This window comes from Dermacentor variabilis, chromosome 2 (assembly GCF_050947875.1).
Source record: "Dermacentor variabilis isolate Ectoservices chromosome 2, ASM5094787v1, whole genome shotgun sequence".
Classification (NCBI taxonomy): Eukaryota; Metazoa; Arthropoda; class Arachnida; order Ixodida; family Ixodidae; genus Dermacentor; species Dermacentor variabilis.
This window is the reverse complement of record NC_134569.1, coordinates 52910611-52936089: the sequence shown is the minus strand read 5'-3', so window position 1 is coordinate 52936089 and position 25479 is coordinate 52910611. Positions and strand designations below refer to the sequence as shown.

Below are 25479 nucleotides of genomic sequence, written 5' to 3'. Positions count from 1 at the left end.
CTTGAATGTTCAGTTATATCTGCAGCACCACCACACACTCCGTAGAATCAATGTAACAATGGCAAGCAATATTTTAGATACTGTTACATGAATATTTCAGGAATAAACTTTATGAATATTTCCATTTTTTTGTGGCACAGGTCATTCTAACAGCAATACAGAGAAGTGAGCCTGTTTACAGCCTCTCTACAGAACAAGGTTCATGAGTAATTTTAATAAACACTCGACGTCTTGAGCAAAACAATCACAAGTATTTTTTGGCTTCGACAGTAGTATTTTCTTCAAATTTTGATGATGGCACATCTATATAGAACAAATGCCCTCAAGTGAGAGGTAGTAAGGTTATTCATCCAATCCCTGAGACAGCAGTGGCTTAATCTGGCCATGAATAAGGTTAGATAAAGCTGCTGTTGAACACCATGAACCCCGTTCACACCTTTAACAAAGGCAGTACATACCCACAGTGAACACTCTGCAGAATTTTATGTGTGAGCACATTCATGCTCTTTACTACTTTCCCTCTTACACATCTTTGTCTTCATAAGCAAAGGCTTTGTATCACACTTTGTTTCTCATAAACAATACTCTATGTTGACGTCATTGGAGGCAACTGAAAAATCCAACGCTGGTAACCTAAGGCCAAATGCTGGTAACCTAAGGCCATCAGCTGCTAGTGACCAGGGACAGAACATAAAGAGAAGACAGGACGTAAAAAAAAAAGAAAAAGAAAGAAGCAATGAGGAATTCAGTGATCACAACTGCACTAAAATGACACTTTGTTTCATGCATTTCTATGAAAACGTTAAGTAAATTTAATATGAACCTCAGCACAAAAACAAACACTGTTGCCAATACTGTAAGGTCAGAAAGCGTTGCAACTTAACTTGTCACAGTCTGTTGGCTCACTGCTAGCTGTGCTACAGCAAGCTGCCATGAAATACACAGCAAAATTTTAGCTTAAGCAGCAAACTTTCATTTCCTGTTGCATCTTTACAGCAAGCAATAGATTGGTAAGCAAGAACTCAATGCATTCAGACTCCTTAGAGAAGTTTGTAAAGTGCCTTTAGAAAAACAAGCTACCCCAAAATTTTCAGTTGTAACCCTGCATCCTTTTAGAGTATGAGCAACAGACTCATGAATTCTTGTAATTTCAGTGAACCTTAGCCTCTCAACGGAATAACACAAAACTAAATTCAAGAAGATTCCTTGAAAAAGCTTCAAATTCAGCCCCCCCCTCCCCGGTAGACGTGTTCAGGGACAATCATGATGAAGAAAATGTGACAACTTAGCTGCAGCACTTGCTGCTTCTATAATAGGGCCATATTATGCATACCTCTTCGTTGCACCTCAACTGATTGCACGTCACCCTTTTTCACCAGCGAGTCACAGACCATGTTGGATTCCGTTAGATGCAAATTGGATTACAGTTGGCATTTTTGGTCACTTCCTTAATATGGCATTTTGCACAGGAGACAATAAACCAATACCCAGAAACCGATGTGTTAACTTTTTCCATTACAGTATTTAATGCCTGACAAATAGATGTTTCTCAATACAATACACCCAAAATTGTTGCCAGGGTAGAGGGTGTGTCATGGAGTGGCATTATTATTCGATGTGGTGAAGCACCAATCAACGGGCGCCAAAAGGTCATAGGAATAGGAACCGGCGAGCAAGACAGTTATTGCCAGCCACTCGGGTAAGCGGCTGAAGTAAGTCAAATGCTGGTTTAGAGATTATTTATTATTGTTGTCGGCACGACCGTGACGCCCCAATGGCTTTTTGCAGGAACCCTTATGTATTCTCTGCCCCCCGCATGCATTGAGAAGCTTGCTAAGAGGGCAGGAGTGCGAATACTCCGAAATATGTGGTGTCCCTGTGCAATCCTGTGTCCACGAATTGCTGACAGTATATGGGTGCTGACAGCGCCGTATGGCCGGCTGCCGTCGTTTCTCCTGTGTTTGTGAACGAACAATAGAGGCCTGCCACGCACTCAAGGGTGTGCGTGTGTGGTGCAATACAAGTGCGCAACCTCTAACAGCAGGGGGAATCACCCGTTCCCTCACCCCTAATTAAAAGGGGCACGGCCAAGGCCTTAGGAGGAGCCGGGATACAAGTGGGTGAACTTGATCGGATCATCACCAATATCTGCCGTTCCCCAACACAGGGAACTAGAAAAAGGAAAAGTTATTTAAACGCAGGTTTTAGACTGAGCTAATCACTCTAGAAGCTGGGCCTACAATCTGCTGAGAAGCATCAAGGAGCTAGTGCCGTCCAGTATAGCCTGGGCCGCCTAGCCACATCTGAACTGCGAGTTACTAGTTGGCGTAAGAGACAACAAACCAATGTCTGCAACAAAGCTCACGATAGTTCCCCTCAAGTTAGCTCAACCTGCTCGAGGGACGTCGTCAGATTTAGACACCCGGGAAACCCAGCACAGCAATCGCATCAAGAGCAACGAGATCGGCTTGCCAGCATTCTTCAGGAAAGCTCTGCCGTCCACGCTCCATGCTTTATGGACTCGCTGCGGCTGCCCAGCCGTGCATATGCCATCATTTGTTTTCTTTTGAACTCTGTTTAGTGGAAAACCCTTAAGTGTATTCTTCTGTAGCGTTAATTTTATATCAACTGTTAATTATCTTTTGTATTTCTTTTGTCTTCGTCATTGATCTAGATTAAGTGCACGTGTGTTAGTGTTCTTGTGTTTTCTTTTTTTTGTGTGTTTCACTTAAATTGTGTGTCGTCAGTCCACAAATTTTTTGTTTTTTCTCTTTCTCCCGACTCTGACTTCTTCGCTGCGTTCGCTTCAGTACAGAACAACCAATAGGCTTGTATACCCCGTCGACGACTTCGTGCCGATGGAGAACGGGTGACAAGACGTGACAGAGGGGCATGATGAGTCACTTTGCCTTGGGTGGTGCAATACCTTAAAACGGTGCTGCCTGTAACATTTGTGCTCTACAGTGGGACGTCACAGCTGCTGAGCTGTGATGACGGCTGGTATGCCTCAAGGACATACCATGTCACCATTGTAAAAGATTCTTTATGCAGTGTAGGGAAGACATTTTGCAGACATTTTGTAGGGAAGACATTTTGTGTAGGGAAGACAAAAGTGCCCTATCATGCTATAGAGGTACCTGCATATGTTCACTGTTCCAGCAGACAAGCAAAGAGTGCTTGACAGGCAAGAAGAGAAACCTAAAAACAAGTGCAATGAGAGATGTTCCTGTCACATGCCAGGTCTGGCTTACCTGCGTGGCCGGAGCAGGTAGTACTTGTGAGGGATGTGCCTTCCCGGTCGTTCCACGGGTATGGCCGCCAGGGGCAACTCCACCAGACCCAGGAAGTCATCGCGAGTCTGTGGCATTGAGCGCACACCAGACACTGTGACAGCAGTGGGCACACTGTTCGATCGAATTCCTCGCCATAAAGACTGTGAAGGATTGAAAATGCACGAGTGCATTGACATGGCATCAGCCATCAAAGCAGAGAGAGAGAGAAAGAGGCCATACAACCAAGCGCCTGTGCCTATGGCAACCTAACCATCACACAGCGTGCACTCGTCACTCGATCTGTGTGCACAGCAATGGTCAGCTTACCAGTCTGTTTTCATCAAAGACTTCCATGACTATCTTGTGCTCCTGAGGATCAACCTGGAAGAAAAATTGTACACAAGCTAGTATTAAGCCATGTACAATGTGAAAAAGAAAGTAAAAGGTGAGCGAATCAAGCATGCTTTTATAGGCTACAGGCCACAAGTCTTTACCTTGATCACAAACTCTTCATCCCATTTTGGATGCAGCGTCTAAAGAAAATCAATAAAAGAGAATGAAATAATGGCCCTGCCAAAGTGAGCTTCATGTATATAAACAAACTAAATCTCCAGCTAAAAGTAGCTCGCTGAAGCTTCCTGTTTCAGATTTGTGAACATCGGTGTGTTACAACCCGAGTATGTCCTCACCAAGTGAAAGATTTATTCTAGCAGCAGGTTTTTGTCGTGTGACCTGCACTTCAAACTGCTCAAGTACATGTTAGATGAAAGTGTATGGTGCTTTCCACAGTCACACTGCCTCGAATATGAGTATGAGCAAAAAATAAAGTGGATGTACACTTACAGACTGTAAAAGCTATGGCAATAAGTTATCAACCATAGATGGTAATATCTGTGGGGATGTGCGACTCTCAGGCGCCCCCTGATGTGTTGTTTTCCCGGCATACCTCGCATCTCCTGAAATCCGGCTTTTCCGCATAGCTTAGTGCCGGCGGCAGTCGGTCGGCTTGCAGGGCATTACGAGAAATGGCGCGCACGAGTGTGGTGCTGCTAGCACCACCTAACGGCGGGGTTGGTCAGGCGCGACAGGGAGTAGGCTCTTCCTCTTTGACTCCGGATTGGCAAGCGGCGCAGACGTTCCACGCTTTTGCCGATCCATGCTTCTGTGAGACTGTCTCATGAGGCCTACACCGGAATGGACGAACACGATCGTTCGAACATGCCACTTGTTCGATACTCTAATAATGCAATGTTTTTTATGCATAGTGGCAGACAACGTCGTTGACTTCACCCTGGGTGATTTTCAAAAAAATAAAAAATGGCCTTTCTTAGGAAACTATTTTCAAATTTCGATGTTTTTGGCAAACCACTTATGTTTAAGTGCTATATTTAGATATAATAGTGCTTGACAAAGCAACAAAAAAATATTTCGAAAGAATGTGAAAACTTAAAAGTTTGTGCACACCGGGTTTTATTATCCTCACTCTAATTAGAGCAATAAAATCCTGAATTACAGGTCTTTTGGTCCGTTTACCATGTTTGCGATCGTTTTTCTCAAAATTCCTTCTGTAGCCAACTGTAAAAATTACTCATAAGGTAGCATTTCATTTGTTCTTTGTAGGAAAAAAATATTGTGATCAAGAAGTGTACCATCATTTCTCTATGTGAGCTCAAAGTTCAGAAATCACAAAACTGGAAGAAAAGTGTTTTTGACAGCCGAAATATGTGCATCTTTTTTTTTTTTTCAGGTGAACAAAATTTTTTTTCACAAAACTAAGTTCAGAATCACTGTTCTGGGCCCAAAGCCTGTGCCTAAAGAAAATTTTATCAAAATCTTGAACGATTACGAGGACCACCTGTTCATTCTTATCTGGATTCACCCAGCAATTCTATGCCATCCTCTATGACTGAACACTACAAATGGCTGAATAAAAAACCCTGTCACAGACAACAGTCTGTACAATGGATGTGTTACTGAATGTCACCACGGCAACTAACATGGTGTGGAGTCCAGGTAAAAGCCCTTGTTAGTGGATGCAAGCTTCTGGTATGTTTAAGAACCCAAAGTCTGCTTGGGTACTGTTGGTGCCCGAGCGGCTTTCATATGCAAGCACAATGCAAGCCCTCTTGCGTCCCCTAACCTAAAACTCTCCAGTGACTATGCCAGTTACACTGACAGGAAGACGCGATTTAGATGGTTCTGTACATCACTGCAATTTGTAATTCGAGCAACATTATTATCAGGGTTCATGCAGGTTCATGCATTCGACTCAAAATTCAAGGACAATTCAAGGAGGTTAACCGAGGGGTCTTATTTTTATTAATCATATCATACCAAGCCAAGAAACAATGACACCCAGGACAACACAGGGGAAATTACTGTAGTTACTCAGTGAATTAAAGAAATGATAAATTAATGGAAATGAAAGTGGATGAAGAAACAATTTGCCACCCAGGTGGGGAATGATCCCACCATCCTCACATTACGTGTAATGCGAAGATGTGGGATCGTTTCCCAACTGTAGGAAGTTGTTTTTTCATCGTGTAATGAGAAGATGTGGGATCGTTCCCCACCTTCAGCAAGTTGTTTTTTCATCCACTTTAATTTCCATTAATTTATCATTACCTTAATTCAATTAGTAAGTACAGTAACTTTCCCTATATTGTCCTTGGTGTCATTGTTTGTTGGCTTCGCATGATAAGGGCAATTCAAAGATTTCAAGTAAAAGTTCAAGGAGGGGGAAACAAACGTCGTTAGTACACATACACTGAAAAGTAGTGAGATCTTCTTAGCACCAATTTCTTGCAGCTAAGCAAATGCTCAGTTGGGTATATGCTTAAAACTCTTAAGATTACTATCCTAAGTTGACTTTCCCATTGTAATGAAGTAAACTGTCACTGGGCATGATTGTTAGTCCGACTACAGTCTAAGATAGTCGTCATGCCAAATAGCTGAAACTTGCTTTCCACCACACATTTCTAAAGTCTATGGCTCTAAGATGGAGCCATGATAGCTGCGGTGTGAACCAACTTGCAAAACAACAAAATGGTGGCATGGCTTAGTAGCTTGATCTGGCTTTGTCTAGCTCCACAATGGCAGCACTGATTTAAACAAGCCTCTTTCATGACTATGGACACACCACATTGAAATCATTTAGCCACACTCTAAAAAAAAAATATCTATGACTGTTTCCCAATAGACAGTGTCCATGTCATAGCCCCTATGTGGAGTTTGGTACTTCAAATGTTGAAAAGTCACCCCAACCCGTTTTCATGGAATTCAATAGCACATTTATTTTCAAGAAGGTTTAAAATCCCTTGTATCCTATTTTCTTCAAATTCAATGGTTTTCAGGGATTTCAAGGAGATGCATGAACACTACTTGGATTGTGGCCATGTGGTCCAAAACACCATTTGTTAAATTACCCGCCGAGGCTGCTTAGTGGCTATGGTGTTACTTTGCTACACACGAGGTCGCAGGATCAAATTTTGGCCATGGCAGCTGTGTTTCATTGGGGGCAAAATGCAAAAATGCCCCTGTGCTTAGATTTGGGTGCACATTAAAGAACTCTAGGTGGTCAAAATTAATCCAGAGCCCCTCACGACGGCATGCCTCATAATCAGATTATGGTTTGGCATGTAAAACCACATGGTTAAATTTTTTGTTTTAACCATTTCTTAAATTAACAATAGCCCATATCAGTGAACTCAAACACATGACCCGCGGAACTCTCAAGTGCGGCTCACGTGGCCTCACTGAATAGTGCACACCATCTTTCCCCTTGGACTGTTCTGCTGCCCGTTTCCTGACTCTCCCAACTCTCGGTGTTCGTTTTCATAGCGAAGAAGATGTAGAAGCTCTCGTGCCAGAAATATACAAACATTGGCAGAGTTGCAACATTGGGGAGTTCTAACATGTCCTTTTTATGCCCCATTTATTATTGCAACTTTCAAGAGACTGCACGAAGCCATCAACTGTGCAAAGTACAGAGCAAAAACAACTCTTTCTTGTGCATTCTGTGCACATATGCGAAAAGATTCCGTCAATTGTGCGTGAAGCTGTCATGCATATGCAACCAAAGCAGGGCGCAAGAGAATGGCAATCACATTAGAAAGTGTTCCACCTGCATAACTGCAAATAAAGCCCTCCTTGGCAAAGTGGCTTCAGCTCAGTGAAACATACTGTTCTGTAGAGCAAATATGTGGGCTGCAATCCTTCAGGGATCACTCACCTTCTTTTTGGTTTTTGTGTAGAGTGAATCCAAAACCGAGTAGCTGTCGCCCCTAGCCTTGACAAGGTCAATTCGCACATAGGGATCACTGTAAAATGGTGCCCAGTAAGCCTTTAGAAGGACTAACATGCACCAAATTGTGGGATTCACACACTAACTATACAGCCAAATGCACACAGGTCAGGCACGTACCCAGGATTTTCTTGGGGGGGAGGGGGGGTGGCACCCAAGGTAAACTTTCTATGCAAATGAGGGGGGGAGGTATCTTTACTAGTACAAATGTGAATAATGCCCACCATTCGCCATAAATACGTGTAAACCCGCAAAAGACAATAGAAATAAGGTGTATCTCAGAGGTAAGCCTATGAGATACACCTCTCCTTTACTTGGCAAACAAGGAACCAGATCAAATGCATTCGAGCATGAAAGAAGCAATGGAAGAACACTGACAACAACAAGTAAACAAGTGAAAGTGTAAAATAAAGATTTCTAGCAGCGTTTTTTGAATTAGCTCTGGAAGAATTGTAGAGAAATATATATATTTGTGGAACAATCACAGTTCTTTCGGATCCTTCGTTTACTGCTCTACCAATTTAAGTGCCAAAACCGACTCGTGTTGTTATTTGCGAAGTTGAGTAACGATGCGCGGTCATCAGTCCCGTAAAACCGCGCAGAGCGCAGGATGCTACAGTTCTAGACGTACTGCGCCGGCTGCGAAAGGTTAGAAAAACACCCAGTTTAGCAAAGCAGAGAAGTGGCTACATCGGACGGCTCGTCTGATAACTGTAGAAGCGTCATTCAAAACACATGGAATTATTCTCCACTTTCGGCGGCGCTTTCTATACTTCCTTTTTAAATAAAGATAAGTTGATCCATAAATAATTTCACAAACAACGGTTAAATCTGTTAATTTTCACTTTTCCTTCCTGTTTGGCTGCTGCCTTGGCTCTCTCCCTCAGTAGATCGCGTAATTTTTTAACTCCATGCAGCTCTTGTTTCCAGTTGCCAATTTTGCACGAAAAGTGCTGTACAATTAGGGAAAAGCCAGATGAGGTAACGGATGACAGTCATATTGCTTATGGGTTTAACGGTTATTGCAGGGTGTGATGATGGACGCTGTTTCACATTATGTTATTCTCCACCTTATTTAACCCATATCGCGGGTATGTGGTTCTAAGGATCTGCCAGCATCCCGGCAAGCAGTCACTCGAGGAAATAATGTAGCAAAAGGAAAAGTTAAACACAACGGGCATTTTCTCCTGCCGTAACTCACTGCATGAGCATACCAGACCGGCTGCCTACGAACCGTATCGCTCTTCTGGTCCCTGGATCAGTCTAAACAAAGAAGGTTGAACTAACGAAGCAACAGCGATGCACACGATCGTTGAATAGATGGTAACAACTGAACTAACCTCGAGTTCATCGCGCAAGCACCGAATTGAGGAGAAACTGGCCTTCACACCCCAGGAGATGCCGATAATATACCGCCATCCAAAAGGAGCGAAAAAATTGACAACCATTCCATTCTGTGAAGATGGAATGGCAGCGGAAGCTGACGACAGTCAAAGCTCTCAAACGAAAAGCAAAGTGCTTCACCTCCGCCGCGGGTCGGCCCCAAGGTAGTGCAATGCCAGGCCGACCCATGACAAAGGTGAAGCAGGCGTTAAGCAGTCCCTATACGTGGGCCCATCCCGATGATACCGGCCCACAGGAGTATGTGCCATTGAGCTTGGACTCTTTCTGCACTCATCAGCCCTCATGACGATTTCTTCTGTTGACGGACGCCGAAAAAACTATGGAAGGTTAGTCATATACAGCTTTCCCTGTAAAAGGCTGCAAAATGTTGACCGCCGAATAGATTGATTTGTCGGCGCTTTAGAAATGTGTGTGAGAAGCGGTGGCGTGGGCGGGAAGGGGGTGTATGCCGCTTAATTTCGAGGTGGGGGGGTGGGCCCCCTTGGTCCCCCCTCTGGGTACGTGCCTGACACAGGTACTTGCAGTTTTGAGCATCTATTGAGCTCTGCAAATACAGCTAACTGCTCAGAACATTTTTTGCCTTGTTTTCTCCTCAGCGAGCTCCCTAGGAATATAGAAATACATTAGTTTCGGTTCTTGGCTCTGGCAAGCAGATAAAATTTTATATGGCAATGATGGACACTGCAGGTGTTGTTACACAATGAAAATACCCTAAGAAACTTTGCAAATTCTTCCAAAAAATCGCAATTACATGTAAAGATGCTAAAACGACAGCATAAGCGAATACAGATGTTATTTGAGATGTATCAAAATATTCGCAGCACGACATAAAGGCAAAGCTTAGAAGTTTTAACGCCTACCAGCTGCTATCCAATTAAAGTTAAGATGGAGATATAATGAAAGGTACACAATTCAATTAATAGTTTCAAGCCCTCATACTGATGATTATGCTTTGAGAGGATATGAGAGCATAAGATTTTTTTTTTTTAATGCTACCAGAAACTAGATCCTTGCCTTGCTCCAAAAATGTCCTTTTTTGCCAAGCTGTGGCCTGCCACAATCCGCAGCCGTAGCAGCTTCGTTGTGCCGCCTTGACTCGTGCTCTCCTGTAACGTAAATAATAGGCAGCTGGCAAAGCTGACCTCGCAGACACACTCACCAATACGAAGCAATGTAACGCGAACAAAGACACGCGCACCGGAAGATCGGGACGGGGATGCATGCTAAACAATTCAGTTAGCTATTACTTTACGAAGGATAAACGCAAGCTTGCAAATTCCAGATACACGACAACGTTCCATATGCAAGACAGTGTGACACTCACGAATAAACTTCGTCACACATTTTTTTAGTAAAACAGAAAAGAAAGCGCGCGCAAGTAGTGCTGACCTTGCCTTTATCCGGTCTGCGCACTAGCTCATAAAATGCCTCTCACACCGCGTGATTATTTAACCGGATGCGGGAAACTAGTGTTTGCACTTACTCGATCGTACGGACTCGCCAAATCTGCATTTACCATCATGTATATTTACTGCACTGCCGGACACAGCCTGAAATCATGGAACCCAAACACATGCACGCGAATCATCGTCCTTGCGAGGCACGATACAACTCGAGGTCGGTTTAGTTCGAAGTCGCTTACTGCACGTACACGTACAAACTGCCTGTACGCCTCGACTTCCTCCAGACTGGAACAATCGCCCCAGTCAATAGAGGAGCGCGGCAGAGTCAACGCCCGTCGTCAGCGCCGTGATCAGCTGAGAGGTGACGCGGGTATTGAACCGTCGCTTCCACAAAAACAATACAAACTTCAAAGCCTATGAAGACTGATAAGACCGCATTTTGGCCAAATTCCGAGGTGCATAAATATCATGCAAGCTTCACAATGAAAATTTCGATTGCTTTTGACACCTCCGTGATGTTGTTGACAAACGAAATTTTGTGGTGATGCGCCAAATGCGTTAACGAATGTCCTTGCTAAAATGCACCCCACCCCAGAACCCAGTTTTGTCAACTCTCCGCAGTTCCTCACCAGTCAAGTTACATGACTGTAACCAGCTCACAGCTGCGTTACGAGTGCGAGGAACAAAATCGAAACTTGTAAAAAATTTCACTTGCTTCGGCTGTGGGGTTCTCCGTAGACTGGCCCCCGTCCGCCATGCCATACGCAATGCCTGATGCGTTCCGTACTGTGCCCTATTTTCCGGTCCTTCCTTGGCGCGCACCAGCTTTGCGCCTAGCGGGTTGCTTTTTTTTTCACGAGCGAGCCACTTCAAATCCAACACACAGAGCACGAAACTTCACTAAAACTGTTGAACATTTCAGCTCGGTAAGATTTCCGCGTATTACACGGCACTGACGGAGGACGATCACCATGACGTATTCCCTCAGATGCGTACACACACAGGACACGCCTCTTCTCCAAGCACGAGCTGCGCTCATGAAGTACCAGCTCTTGGGATTACTTAATAAGCTATCAGAAAAATTCTAGGAACTCTCAACAAACGGTGTATAATGGTCTATGCCAGTCCTCGTAATTGATACAAGAGCCCGTAATTTTTCGATTTCGTGATGACAGAGCAGAAACCAAAACTTCTAAAAAGTGTTTTCAGTAGTACTAAATACTGCTTATAATGTTTGAGCTTTACAAAAATCGATAAATCTTGATGGCGTATATCTTTATTAATAAAGTAATTAGCCTTGACGGTGCTAGTTTTATGGTTAGACATGTTTAGAACTTGGTAAACGTCAGGTGGCTTGTTCTTGGTGCCACAACGAATCGCCAACTGCATCGTCGCAGTCATGGCGGCAGGAACGCTGAGCCCGTTTGTTTACTGGGCGCAAACAGACTCTAAACTTTTCTTGCGTGTTGACTTACGGAACGTTAAGGTGAGCCTTGCCAATTCAAGCCGATAAAAGGCGCTGTTTATCGCTTACCTAACTCTAAAACGTTGCATTAGTGTAATTTGAACGGCAGGAGGAGGGCGAGTCGACCGACATCTTTCCCTTTAAAATGTGCAGATAAGCCGGGAAAGCCAATTAAGTGCCTTCTGGCTTGTATAGTTCTGCAAATTTTATGGCTGCTCACTATCAGTGTTCTGTTCTTGTTGATTATCGTTAAAGGTTCCCGATATAGAGGCCACCACTAACAGGCTATCGTTCTGCGCTTACGGCGTGGGTGCGAGGGGCGAAGAGAAATACACGTTCCTTTTGGACTTCTACGCCCCTGTTAACCCGGATGTAAGTACCGTTTTAACAGTTCTCATTCGCATTTGTGGGAATTATTACTGATTAGAGCTAGTGCTGTTCTAGAACGTTCCAGAGCGCCGCAGGAGTGCGCCATTGGCGTATCCGCATCGATCGCTTGTATTTTGCTAATCTCTGTAGCAGTGTCTACTTCAAATCAGAAACCCATGTTTGTTTAGGGAAAATTGATGATTGACGAAAACGTTGACATCGCACCAAATAAAAAGAGCGCGAGCGCTTTGTCTCGTCATACGGTGCATATTAGATGGCGATGGAGCTTCATCGGCACCGAATTTCTGAATCTCGATTGGTTCACTTGCGCAAGCTGCTGCAGGAAGCCAGTCGCAGTCAATAAATTCTAGCCCGGTTGGTTCGGCGCTGAGTCGTGCTCTCGCAAGGGCTGCACAAGATAGCGCCAACATTTCCTTTCTCACGACGAACCCTTTCTCTCTCCCGATCTGATATGCACTGTGCGTCACTCGTATTACTAAAGACTTACAAAATACGAATCTCATCTGTAAGTTTCATAGCTATTGAAACACCCAGTGCAGTGAGAGTAGTCGGCGCAAGCTTTCGTCAAGGAAAATGCAAGTAAATAAAGAAGTACGTAAAAAAAGTTGATTTTTTTTTTTTTTGTCGCGACAATTTATTGCTTAGTGAATGCGTTCTAATTAAAGCCGTCAGATCAGACCTTAGATATACAGACCTTCAAATTGTTGTAAATAACTTCTTGCACTGTTGAGATGGCAAAAAGCATGTATGTTTGGTCACAATCTTGAACCAGGAGTGGCACCTAGTGACTCACACAGGGGCACATGAAGCAGTGGAGTAGAAAATGCTGCAGCTTAAAAGGTCTAGGTATAGGAGATGGCACCACTAACATAGCATGACAGACATCATAGTATAGCTAGGAGGCATCATTTTTATTTGCACACAAATGTCGAACACCTAACACATTGCATTGGGTTCTTATTTGCCGAGTGCTGTCAGCACAGGTCTTGTGAAACATCTGTAGGCACACTGGGTCTGGTCTAGGTTTTATCCAATGCAATATCACAACATGGCATTACAGTTTAGTGCAGTTATTCTTGTTGGCACAGGTTGTGCTCTTCTGGTTACCAAGTTTTCTCCTGCCAGTTGTCCGCATGAACGTTGCATGTGTGCCATTGCTATAATTAAGTTTTTAGCCATTTTTTGCTAGTGTTGAAGGGGTTTCATCAATAAATCACAGAATGCAATTCAGGACACCAGATGTGCAGATTGGATCGTGCAGCATTCTGTACGATGTAAAAAGGAGACTGGGTGGTTACAGATGTTGTTGAGGTTTCACTTACTGGTTTCATGTCTGAGAAGTAAAATATTTTCCAGTATCTGCATATTTTAGCTCCAAAGGGCGTCTCTCGAATTCCATGTGTTTAAGCTCAATTTGAGCAGCATATACTCAGTAAACAATCATGAGGCACAGAGGACTGCAGATTTTTTAGTGCACGTCTTATTTGCAGAATTTCCTTTATGTTGAATTAGAAAGTCATAATCACTGTTTCAAAGATACATTGGCGTCTTACTGCTTTGCAATAGAAACATTACGCATAAGTATTATATGTGCATATAAATATACATATATTTTTTGTCACAGTCGTACTTGAACTACTGTAAGGAAATGTGTCTCAGGACAGAACAGTCTGAATTGGGCCATTATATATTACTAAACAGGGAAGTGAAAGGTATCGGCAAACAAGTTTCTCATTGCACATAATAACTGACATTTGAAATTGATTTTGTAGTGCTCTTGATTTCCTGTTTTGATATGTTCAGCGAAGAAAGTCACACATGACCAAGGAGATGCCTTTCTCGCAGGGCTGTGAGTACCGGGTGAATGACAGGCAAGTGGATATCCAGATTACAAAGGACAAATCAGACTCCTGGCCTCAACTACTGTCAGCAGATTCACCAAAGCCGGCATGGCTTAAGGTTGACTTTGATAAGCTGCAAACAGAGGATGATGAAGACGAGGTGTCGGAAGATGATAACCAGCTTCGGAACTTCTACGTAAGTCACTGCTTGTTGTCACCGTAAATGTACAGCGCTCAGCGATTAAAGCACAGTAATCGCGCCACATGGAGGTCAGCACTCTTTGCACTACTGATGAGCACTGGGTGATCGCTGGGGGACCAAATGCAGTCACAACGCAAGACAAAGGCTCTCGCTATCATTGTATACCGCAATGAATCGGCTCGGTATCCACAGTGCCCACCAGTGTCACAGAAAGTGCTGGCCGACATGTGCTCCCGTTATCACATTCATATCGCTGAGCACTGTACTGTTATTCAGAAGGGTTGCTGTACTAGGGAAGAGAGCTTTAACGATGTGTGGGCTAATTGTGTAAATGTGTTGTGCTCATATGTCAACAGGCCCACTTCTGTGGCCCTTGTGACTCGGATGTAGCTGCAGAATATATCAAAAACATTAAATCAATGAGTCAGTTAATTAGTTCATTGAAGCTTTGATATGAGATTTGTCACATGCTTGCTGTCATTTGACCAGCACATGTTCTGGTACACATGCAGGAGTCGCAGCGCTATTCGCCGAGCTCACGAACAAGCCCACCATCATGGAGCAGGAAGCGGCGAGGCCACGAGAGGAAGACTGAGGAATTTCGCAAGGTGTACCTCTTCCTCTACAACCTCTTCCAGTTTGTCGGTTTCCTCTATGTCGGTCTCGTCATGCTCATCCGCTACAGCCGTGATGGTGAATGTAAGCCCTGTTTCTTGCCTCTCTCTCTCTTTCTAGGAACTTGCAGTAAAGAAGGGAGGGGGGTCCTCTTTTGCTTTGAATGCAAAAGTAATGCAATTCACAAATACCCCCAAGCTCACAGTATTATTATGTAGTGAACTTATGAATTCTGCCTTGTTTCTGGATGTGTTTGCTTGTCTACTACCTTATTTTTTTTTCTCTTATCATACAAGTCTTCATTTCTAACAAGATGACCAGAACAGGAAGGGATTTTAACAGAATGAGGCCATCCTTTGTTGTTGCGTACACACATAATGAGCCAAAGCTGTGTGTGTTATATTTACTAAACTATACTCAAGACATTTCATTGTGAGGTGTGGCATGAGAACTTGCCTTATTACAAAAAAGAAAGAAAGGTCATTCAGAGTTTTGACACACAAAAATCTGTTGGACTTTCTGCTGTATACAAGTTTTCTCCAGTGTGTACCTTTTAAAGGGCCTCTCACCAGACCCATAGCAAATTTTGGTTATACGCTGGAAGTTGTTACGTGTCCTCTAGCAAGCGTTCTACCGCAAAAATTTAGCTGAGATAGAAATATTTCAGTGCCAAGAACCCGTGACTTCAGCAGGCGGGCTCCACTGCATAGCGAGACTCCCTCTCCACTCGGCTCGTTTAGCCTTCGCAAGTGAAATTCCTTCCCTGCATTCTCACATGCCGGACCTCGAGGATCGCATGACACATACGTCACGGGCCCTGCTTTCACTTTTTTTTTCTCTTTGCTTTATTTATTATTTTTTTCCGGCGATGGCGCATTTTCGCTGGCGACGTTGCGCACGAGCTGTTATCATTTTGCGCACTGCATGATTTGCGTGCTGTGCACAAGGACACATGACTAGAGGTATAATTCAGTGCTACACGAATACTGAGGCAGAACAAGCGGATCGCAGAGCATGACCACGTACTGGAACACGGTAGAAAATGGCATAGTTTCGGTACCTGCGCACGTGAGCACGCGACCGTGGGAACAAGCAGGCGAAGTGGAAGTACATCTTTCTTGCTTCGGTGCAAAGTAAAGAAAAAAACATGCAGACATTCTATTTGTGTCTTTTATTATTTCTCTAAACTTCAATTCGTCAATTGAAGCAACAGATCACACAAACGACAGATGGTGCCTTGAGTAATTCTCGAAGTCCTGTGGCACCACGAGCAATGTCATCCTTCGGCTTGGAGCCCGGCGGCCGCGAGGAGAAGGAAAAATGGCATTCAATTTGAAATTTCAGATCTTACCTTACGTTGCAGACACGATCATTAACACGCAATGTATGCTGTGTGCTTGTCAGCTCAAAATGGCCAGACCTAGTGAGGGGCCCTTTAAACCTGCATTTTTACAGCAGCTGTGCTGTATTTTGTTCATCAGGTAGTCATTAACCATAATTGAAAAATGTTTAACAGGTGTTACGTCTGCATGGTTATTGTAAATGCTGGCTCTACTGTAATTAGCAGCCTTTATGAACACTCAACACACGTGCCTACTGCAAATAAGTGCCTGATAAAAGATGTGGCCCATGCAAGAAAGCCCAACCTTGCTTGCCCTCATGCAATAATTAAATCATTGATAATTAAACAATAGTGATGCAAAGTGTCATTGCATGGTATCAAATCAGTGGTAGAGTGTTGCTGGTGAGAGCTCTTTTGATCAGGTTGGGCTTGTCACATGCATTATTGGGCAGCTAAGCAGCAAGTTAGGTGGATGTATAATACATTAAAAGGCAGATAGTTGTTCATTTTCCTAGTATATTTTTGTGTCTGCCATTCTCTTATTAATTCCTTGGCTGTGGTTGTAGCTTGTGTTATGAATATTATTACACTTCGAAAAGTTAGCCCGCATATTGTATCCGCTACTGTATCATACTCGTGGTTATGCATTGACACGGAACAGAAGTCGTCTGCACTAGGAAATCTGGCAACTTTAAGTGCTCTGTGCCTATACATATAGTGAGAAGTGATGACTGTCATAGCAGAGTTTGCTGACAAAACCTTATCGCAAACCCTGATGGCAAAACTGAATGGCTAAATCGCAGAAAGAGATGGACGACTGCATAACAAAGAGTGATGACTGTAACACAGTGATGCTGCTTTCGAAATGGCACCTACTTGCCTGTGTGTTTTCAGACTCCATGGCAGGCACCTGGGAAGCTGTGGGCAAAGCCATGCGGCTAGTCATCTGCCTGCAACTTCTCGAAGTGCTGCACCCACTGCTCGGATACACCAGAGGCAGCTTTCTGCATCCACTTGTGCTGGTAAGCTGAGCACTGTTGTCTTCCGGTCCGTATACGCGTGAGTGTGGGAATGTCACCATGGTCATATGTGAATGGGAATTGTTCTAAAGGAAATGACCATTTGGATGAAACAGTGTGCCTGGCATTTCTTGTGTTTAATCAGCACAGTAAATCTTATGCTGATCAGAACAAGGTTTTTACACATCCAGCACACTGGAACATTGAATGAAACTGAATTTGAACAGAACTGCTATTGCAGTGTGCATCACTGTTTGCTCTCTTCATTCTCGTTTATTCACCTCCCACCCCCCAACTCATTAATAAGTTTTCATGCAATCACTGTTCAAGTCTCGAAATTTGAGCACATATTTCATGAACATATTGCCAATCGCAAGTTTAATGCTGAATGGATACGATTTTATCAGTGCTCAGCCTGAGTTCTTCAATTAGGATGCACCCTGAATTAAATAATAATAGTTAATTGGGGAAACTTTGCTAAATATGTTATTTCTGTGCAAGCAATGTTCGTCTCTTCAAGTAGTCCAGCTGGTGTGACAGAATTGCACAATATATCACAGGTGAGATTTAATAAATTTGTTTCTGCTGAAAAAGATAACCTGTTATATACTTAGTCCTTAATGAATCCACCAGCAATAACGCTTGCACAACTGAAGCTGGCCATGTGGCACTGATACTAATTGGCCCCATTAACATATTCCATGTAATATATAACTCTAGGAGCACTTTGGGTACATTACAAGAAATACATTACAAAGAATGCATTTTTCCTTCTTTCCCAGGTGGGTGGCCGCATCTTCATGGTATTTGCCATGATTGATGCAGAGCCAAGGATGCAAACCAAGCCTGTGGTCTTCTATCTGTTTACCGTGTACACACTGGTAGAGCTGTGCAGGTAAGTGGTTCGAGATTACTTTCTCACACGCCCTGACTGCGGATGTTGATTAAATGCAGTAGCTGTGGAAAAAAAAATGTCCGACGATTACGATACTCCCTAATGTGAAATTTGAGCACAACCGTATACGTGTTTTCATTTAGCGATATATTGAGGCAAAGAATTTGAGACCGAGATCACCATTTTCACACATTTTCTGGCAGTGGGCCAGTGTCATCAATGCCTTTGCGGAGAGAGGGGCAGTGTGGGAACGCTGGCATGATGAACATTGGAACAGCCGTGGAAGAAGATGACAATGACGAATGCGTGAGCAGTGACACTAGTGTATTCGTGCGGTTACGCTGAGGGATGCTCACACTCAACCCGAGAATGTATCCCCAAGAGCTGCGCTCATAAAAAAATGGAATGTCTTTCCATATTGCTGTTATGTGGATGTGCAGCCTAGATTCAGGAGCGACACTGCACCTCTTAAGCATTGGAGAGCAGGCGGTGCATTTGGTTCCAGGATGTATGCTGGCTGGCCTGCTTCCTGTGATCCATAAATTTCTGTGGCTATCAGTGGATTTTTCCTTGCTTTTTACAGTGTCAGCAATAAGACTTGTCTGTCTTTCATGTGGGCTTGATTGCACTTGTACTAGCTATTCTATCTGAAACTGCCTTTCTGAGACATTGTTATCTGCTACTGCTGGGGCGTGTAACAAAGCACATGGCATCCTGCCGAGGAGCTTGATGTTGCAGGTTCGATTCCCGGCTGAGGTAGCCTTGTTCTGATGGGAGCTGAATTCAAAATGCTTGTGTACTTAGTTAGGCACACATATAAAGAACCTCAGATGGTCAAAATTAATCTGGTCCCCCTCTACTACAGCCTCTCTCACAGCCTGTGCATTGCTTTGGAACCCCCAAATTTGATTTGATTTGATTTCTCTGGCATTGTTGAACACTGAGCTCAACAAAGAATATCTTGAATACAGTGTTTACACGGGAAACTTGATGGACAAATTGGGGACTGTTAGTGTCTGTTGTCATGAATTAAAGACTAAATTCTGGGGTCTTACTTGCCAAAACCGCAATCTCATTATGAGAAATGTTGTAGCATGTTTCTAGAGGTGCTCAAGTTGGGATGATACAAAATTTTCTCATGAAAGGCCCATGCACCCTGTAATTCAAAGGAACAACCAGGGATTCTTTGTACTGCAATTGGTAATTAACCTATGAAGAAATGTTGGCTCTCTAGTTCTTATTGTGGTTTCGTGCCTGTACAGCCTTTCCCAAAATTTTGCAGGCCTGATGCTCCTTGTCCAAAGCTCTTTCCAGGCTGCCAGTAAGCCTCCTGTGCTATACTAGTCAGGGTTAATCTGTTGTAACCACAGAGCCTGCCTTTGCAAATTCCTACACTTCTGGAGTGCTGAACGTTCCTGAACAGCTTCACTACACAACTCACAGAGAGAGATATTGCCAAGAAGTTTGTGTGCTGCATGTATTTTGATAGGCTGTATATTCTCTAGTACCCTTGAGGAATGATGCTGAGACATGGTTGTCATCTTGTAAACTTATTAGAAAATGTCCTAATAAGAAGTTGCAGCTAATAACCAAAACTGATGCCAAAACCTAAGTGGTGTTGCTCTCTGTGGATGTCATGCAGGTACCCTTACTACATGCTGCGTACATATGACAAGAGCATTGGCTTCATAACCTGGCTACGATACACTGTTTGGATCCCTCTTTTTCCTCTTGGATTCCTGTGTGAAGGTGCTGTATGAAATCCTACGGGCAGGGAAATCAAAGTTGTGACCTTGAGATTGCTCAACATTTGTGTGTGTCCTGTTTTAGTTGCTGTAGTTTCTTGTTGGTCAGCTGGTTCAGCATTGGTTTAGTAGTTGTAATGGGAACGAAGCATAAAATTACAGTTTACAGTGTTGTACAGAAAGCATAAAAAGGGCATAGATATCACTGTTCCAGCTTTGTAGTTTTGCATCATTTTGAATGTTCATTTTGCATATTCAAGTGTGATATTCTCACGAATTTCTTGTGTACTTATGTTGTGCCACCCACTCCTGCAGTGGCAGTCAAGGGTGCAGTATATTAAAACACTTCTTGCTTGATCACCTTACCTCTCAAGGTGTGCTTCTTTCTTTGCTGACCTAACAGAAGATAGCATGTGCGGAATTCTGTGTTGAGAAGATTGCCCGAAGGGGATGACCCGAAAATCTTAGTTGAGTGTTACTGTATGAAATTTTGGGTTGTGCAAATATTTGTATATGGTACTTGGTACAATGAGGTCAGGCATTTGGTGAATGGAGTATGTTGGCAAGAACTGTTAATGAACATAACCAAATTTACAGCTTTCCAAGAAACAGTGGGTGAAGTAGTGTGTAGCTTTCTATTTCTTCCAGTTCACCACTCTAGCAGTGTGACAGTGTGGGCACACTTGAAGTTCGCTTGGTTGTAGCATTTTACTTTAGTGATGAGTAAGGCCAACAGTACATATGTGCATGCATTTGCTATTTTTGGACAATCTGCACTGGTTATTTCGGCTTGTTTTGAGAGAGCCGTGCACTTGACTCAGGTTAACGTGGTCACCCTTGTGGAGGTTATTTTTGAAGCATAACCAATTTTTCAGAATTGTCTGAACATTGCAGTAGGAGGGAATTTATTTCATTATACTGGCAACCTGTTTGTGGCTGTTCATTTAGACCCGAAATCTGTTGTCAGCATTAGCATACCTTGCTTTTTCTGTGGAACGTTGTGTGCCTTTGTACTTGCAGGGGTGATGATCCTCCGAAACATTCCCTACTTTGAGGAGACCGGGCGCTTCAGCGTGGATTTGCCAAACATGTTCAATTTCTCCTTCTACCTCCCAACATTCCTGCGGCTCTACCTACTTCTGGGAATCTTTCCAAGTGAGTTGGTGCACTTTATTTACAGGCGAGGCTGGTTTGTCTCTTACACTGACGAGCCAGCTTGTTTATATTGGCACATTGGGTGCTTATGGATTGTCTTGGCTCGGAAAGGTTTAACACCAGGCCCCAGATGGCATCACATCTGCTTGCATTCTTTCTTATGTTTGCATCCCCGCTGTTAAACTAAAACTCTTCAACTAACATTCATCCTAAGATCCTGTAAGTGTTTGCACAAAGGTCTCATGTCTTGTTTGTGCATGCCGATAGCTGTATGTAGTAGTATAGTCGATAAAGGGGCCCAGAGCCACCTTTCCTTGAAGCCTCGAAAACACCTTGGAACGAGTATGGTGTCTCTCACTAATATATTACTGAAATTATTTTTCAAAAGAACCTAGTATGAGCGTAGATACTACAAACACAATATTTATATTTCTCATTCCACCTCAACATCCTCCATTTCAAAGGAGTCGGGCAGCACCGCTGACAGTGCCCCGCTTATGGCGTTACATTAAGAGGGCTCATTGTGGCACACCACAGCGGCCACAGCACTTACTCTACACAACGGACACACCTACACACAACTACTGCACGGCAGGGCTGGAGAGTGCACTCATGCTCGTGTGCTCCAGTATGGCTGTGCTACGTAGTGTGGATTGACTTTGTCCTGCAAAGATAGTAGGCAAATCCAGATTGCGCATTTTGAAGCGCTGTCAGTAGCTTAATACAAAGCATGTCTAGCCAGGAAGGGCCAGGAGTGAGTGTGCACTGATACACATTTCTTGTAGATGCTAACCAACATTCCTCGCAAAGTGCAGAAGGCATAGCATATGTGCAATCAGGGCTTAAGTGTTACATGTTTAGGGCTAGTTGGGGGTTCAAAATTAATTTAAGTTAGTGAGACTCTACTGCTGTGTCACTGATAAGCAGTGCGGCCAAATTTTCATTCCTACTCGGATGATGATAGAGTGTGAGCAGATGATAGACCACTTCTTCTGGAAGTGTGGAATTCTTATCGAAATCTAAGGTGCCAATTTTCGCTTACTTCAGCCTGTGTACTAAGCTGCATCAATTAATGTACACAGCAACAGCAGAAGAAGCACACCGATCCAAACACCCTTCTTGATTGATGTCACCGTCAGCCAATAGCAGCAGCCTATGGAAATATTGCATGTGGTGACACATGCAAGGCGGCGGTAGCTTTGAAATGGGTGAATAGAAGTTTCTGTTTGAAAAGAGCGTGTTTGAGATAAAGGCGACTTAGTTCTACGCTTGTGAGCTCCACATGCAGCGCACGAGTGCAAAGTTTGGCTGAGTTGTGCATAGAAGTGCACGCTATCTGTGGGATGTTCTTAGTGCAAGAGCGTTACTTGGCTCATTGTGTGACCCTGCCGTCATCAGAAAGCCGTGACCAAAAAACGGCACACAGATTATGCCATCTTCTAACTCGAAAAAGAAAGTGGCCATGATGAGGATTCGGTCCTCTGCCCCACTGCCGCTGCAACCGCTCCGTACCCAAACACGTTAACTACTACACTGCTGTTGCAACAGGTGACAGTGAAGAATATTTTTGAGGCTGTGCACATGGTTGGGCTCTGCCTTTCGCGTTGTCGGGGGACCGCAGATGCCAGAGCCAGAGTCCATGGACATTGACGATGAATAAGATGCAGCACGCTTGAGGTACCCATCAGACGATGACTACAGTACGGCATCCCCAAATAGTATTAGGTGGAGTTCGCCTACAAATCCAATGAAGAAATTTAGTGTCAACACCATGGTGATGCTCAGAAAAGTATGGTCATCGCTCGACAAAGTAATGTCATAATGCTGAAAAGTGGTGTCATCGAGAAAGAACACTCAATGCAATATGCGTGAAACACTACTATAATGAGCAAATAAAACTGAGCTGAGAGTTTGGAATGTGGATGGTTTGTTGTCTTGCATTGTTGCTACCTCGTAAGCAGCAACATTACACTCAGAAACATAATGCAGCAGGGCTAGACTCTGCAACATTTCAACGCAACACTAAACTCCGCGACGTAACTCAGCAACACACTCAGTGACAAGTAAATCTCTCGCATTTACACATCATAAGAATTGCTTAAGTGCCTCCATAGTTCTTTTTCACTGAGCCCGAAGGGAGGCTCAGGGCCTCTTTAAATGCAGTTTATGCGATAATTATCTCACGGTGAATTTTTTTTTTTCTCCCTGGTGTCCTGTTCCATTCTGTCAAGTGCTGAGAATTCACATAAAATACATTTTCCTTTGCCTTACAGCACTGGCATTTATGATGAGTCACATGTATCGGCAGCGCAAGCAGATCCTCGGTCCCAAGGACAAGGAAGACTAAGGACATCTGTTGTCCTCATCAACTAGTCTGTTTCATTCCATCAACTCTTTTTTTTTTTACTCCATACCTCCTTCATGGCAGCTACAGTTATTAAAGTGCATAAAGTGAACAAAGTGCTCCTTGTCAGTTGGTCCTGCGCCATGTATCGACATGACAAGCTGCCAGTGGGTAATCAAAACTTGCAGAAGAGCCTTTGCAGGTATGTTGGAGGCGTTTGCCCAAAGCTGTTTTAAATAAATTTCACCGCTCTCTTTTGCATTTTTTCAATTTGTTTAACACGTTTTTGAGTGTACGGGTACCAAATCATAGATGCATAATCTAAAGTTGGCTGGAAAAATTGCCTTAGACGCAATAAGGCGAACGACGGGAGTAGAAAGTTTGAGAGCTCATCTTAGATAAAAGAGCTTATAGTTAGATGAGCTAATTACAGCGTTTATGTGTTTCATCTAAGGTCACGTGAAATCCTAAGACCAAGATACTTGTAGTGCTCCACTTCCAACAGAAAGACGTTACAAGCTGAATATGTGTAATGAAGAGGATTACGTGTATAAGAAATTTTCATGAAAACGGTCTTTTCAATATTAATAGACATTTGCCATTTACCACACCAACGAACAACCCTTTGAAGTGCTTCATTCAAATGAATTTGATCTTGCTGGCTTTCAATTTCTGAGTAAAGGATGCAGTCATCTGCACATAACTTAACATTTACAGGTATGTCTTGTATTATATCATTTATAAATAAAAGAAACATAAATATATTTGTGTGAAATTAATATATTTAATTTCACACAAATTCCAGCACCAGAACGTCAGTGTTATTTCACGGATTTATTTCAGCTATTGTGGCAAATCTTGACTAGGTCTTCCAAAGCGTTATACATTAAATTCGCATCCTAGTGCTGATGTGAGGAAGGACTCAAGCTTGGGCATTTTTGCAAGATTTCCTGAACAAAATGAGTTTAAATGCCTGAAAATATTGCTACATGCAAATTGCGTGTTTCTTTAGCACAATGCACGCGGGTTGCCCTCACGAGGAAGGTGAACTGTTCCTGGGTCTCGAGCTGTCAGCTGAACTGGTCAGTGCTGCAGTTGTTTTTATGCACATTGCAGATGTACATAAATGTACATTCTGCATAAATAGTCATCAGTGTTTAGTCTTTCGTTTGCATAACATTTGCTGGAGGCTGGTATTCCCCATCCTTGCCACGGAGCTCCGCAGCAGCCGCACCATCCATCTTGACACCTCATCTGCATCTACACCTGCGACTCCAACAACAACGTACGTCACGGTTACTAGTCCCCGTGATCCTGGCATATTCTTTGGCCAAGTTAATATTGATGTTGAGGACTGGCTCAGCATGTGTGAGTGTGTTAGCCAGAACAACCGTTGGGACCCTGCCATAATGCTAGTAAATGTAATATTCTACTTGGGCGGAACACTGCGTGTCTGGTTTCGGACACACGAGGATGAGCTGTCGAGCTAGGATGTCTTCGAGGAGAAACTCCGTGACCTCTTTGGATACCCATCCGGAGCCTAACTGGCTGCAAGAAAAGAGCTTGCCATCAGAGTGCAGTCTTCCACCAAATTGTATGTCTTGTATGTACGAGATGTGCTCGCTCTTTGTCAGAAAGTCTACAAGAAAATGGCCGAGGTTGACAAAGTAGGCCATGTCCTCAAAGGGATTGCAGATGACGTGTTCGACTTGTTTATCTACAACAATGTTTCCATGATCGACGCCATTGGCAAGGAATGCCACCACTTTGAGCTGGCCAGAAGCTGCCGCGTCATTCCAGAGTTCTCCCGTCTCCCTAACACAGCTGTGATGACATCCTCACTGTAAGAACAGTTGCACCCTTTGGGGTGTATATTTGCCACACAACAATAATCGTCGTCTGTCTTGCCCACATTTCCTTTCTTTAACGCTACGAGCCCGGTACTTCCACTTCACGGAACGGCATGCGCGTTATCAGCACGACGGAGCATTCTCGACAGGAAAGTAACGAGTGCAGCGTTTTCAAGAAAGGAAATGCAAGCAAGACAGGTGACGATTATCGTTGTGTGGCAAATATATACCCCA

The 25479-nt window shown here is 43.5% G+C and overlaps 2 protein-coding genes across 6 annotated transcripts in view; one reads left to right on the top strand and one right to left on the bottom strand.

The window, feature by feature from the left end:
* Window positions 1–11487, bottom strand: part of Nedd4 (E3 ubiquitin-protein ligase Nedd4) — a 46803-nt gene extending 35316 nt beyond the window's left edge. The window contains exons 1-6 of one of the 5 annotated variants that reach the window (XM_075680486.1): window positions 11098–11487; window positions 9994–10085; window positions 7504–7591; window positions 3767–3805; window positions 3600–3653; window positions 3252–3433 (exon numbers count right to left, since the gene is read on the bottom strand). In XM_075680486.1, coding sequence (XP_075536601.1) covers window positions 3252–3433; window positions 3600–3653; window positions 3767–3805; window positions 7504–7591; window positions 9994–10085; window positions 11098–11139 — 497 coding nt within the window. In that variant the 5' untranslated portion in view covers window positions 11140–11487. Of the gene's footprint in view, window positions 1–3251; window positions 3434–3599; window positions 3654–3766; window positions 3806–7503; window positions 7592–9993; window positions 10086–10462; window positions 10620–11097 lie in introns of those variants that run through there. The other 4 variants (XM_075680487.1, XM_075680489.1, XM_075680490.1 and 1 more) reach the window with 4 other exon arrangements.
* Window positions 11488–11735: 248 nt separating this feature from the next.
* Hacd2 (3-hydroxyacyl-CoA dehydratase 2) lies at window positions 11736–23521 on the top strand. The gene is made up of 9 exons (XM_075680491.1): window positions 11736–11868; window positions 12103–12219; window positions 14083–14274; window positions 14793–14979; window positions 17132–17259; window positions 18039–18151; window positions 19794–19900; window positions 20917–21051; window positions 23325–23521. The coding sequence occupies exons 1-9, from the start codon at window positions 11782–11784 to the stop codon at window positions 23396–23398; spliced, it is 1140 nt and encodes a 379-aa protein (XP_075536606.1). The 5' UTR covers window positions 11736–11781; the 3' UTR covers window positions 23399–23521.
* The last annotated feature ends 1958 nt before the right edge of the window (window positions 23522–25479 follow it).

Bases quoted from the DNA above. Each gene is read 5' to 3' on its own strand.
- Hacd2 (XM_075680491.1), top strand. From the start codon at position 11,782: ATGGCGGCAGGAACGCTGAGCCCGTTTGTTTACTGGGCGCAAACAGAC. The intron at 11,869-12,102 runs GTGAGCCTTGCC...TTATCGTTAAAG, and splicing joins TTGACTTACGGAACGTTAAG to GTTCCCGATATAGAGGCCAC. The intron at 21,052-23,324 runs GTGAGTTGGTGC...TTTGCCTTACAG, and splicing joins ACTTCTGGGAATCTTTCCAA to CACTGGCATTTATGATGAGT.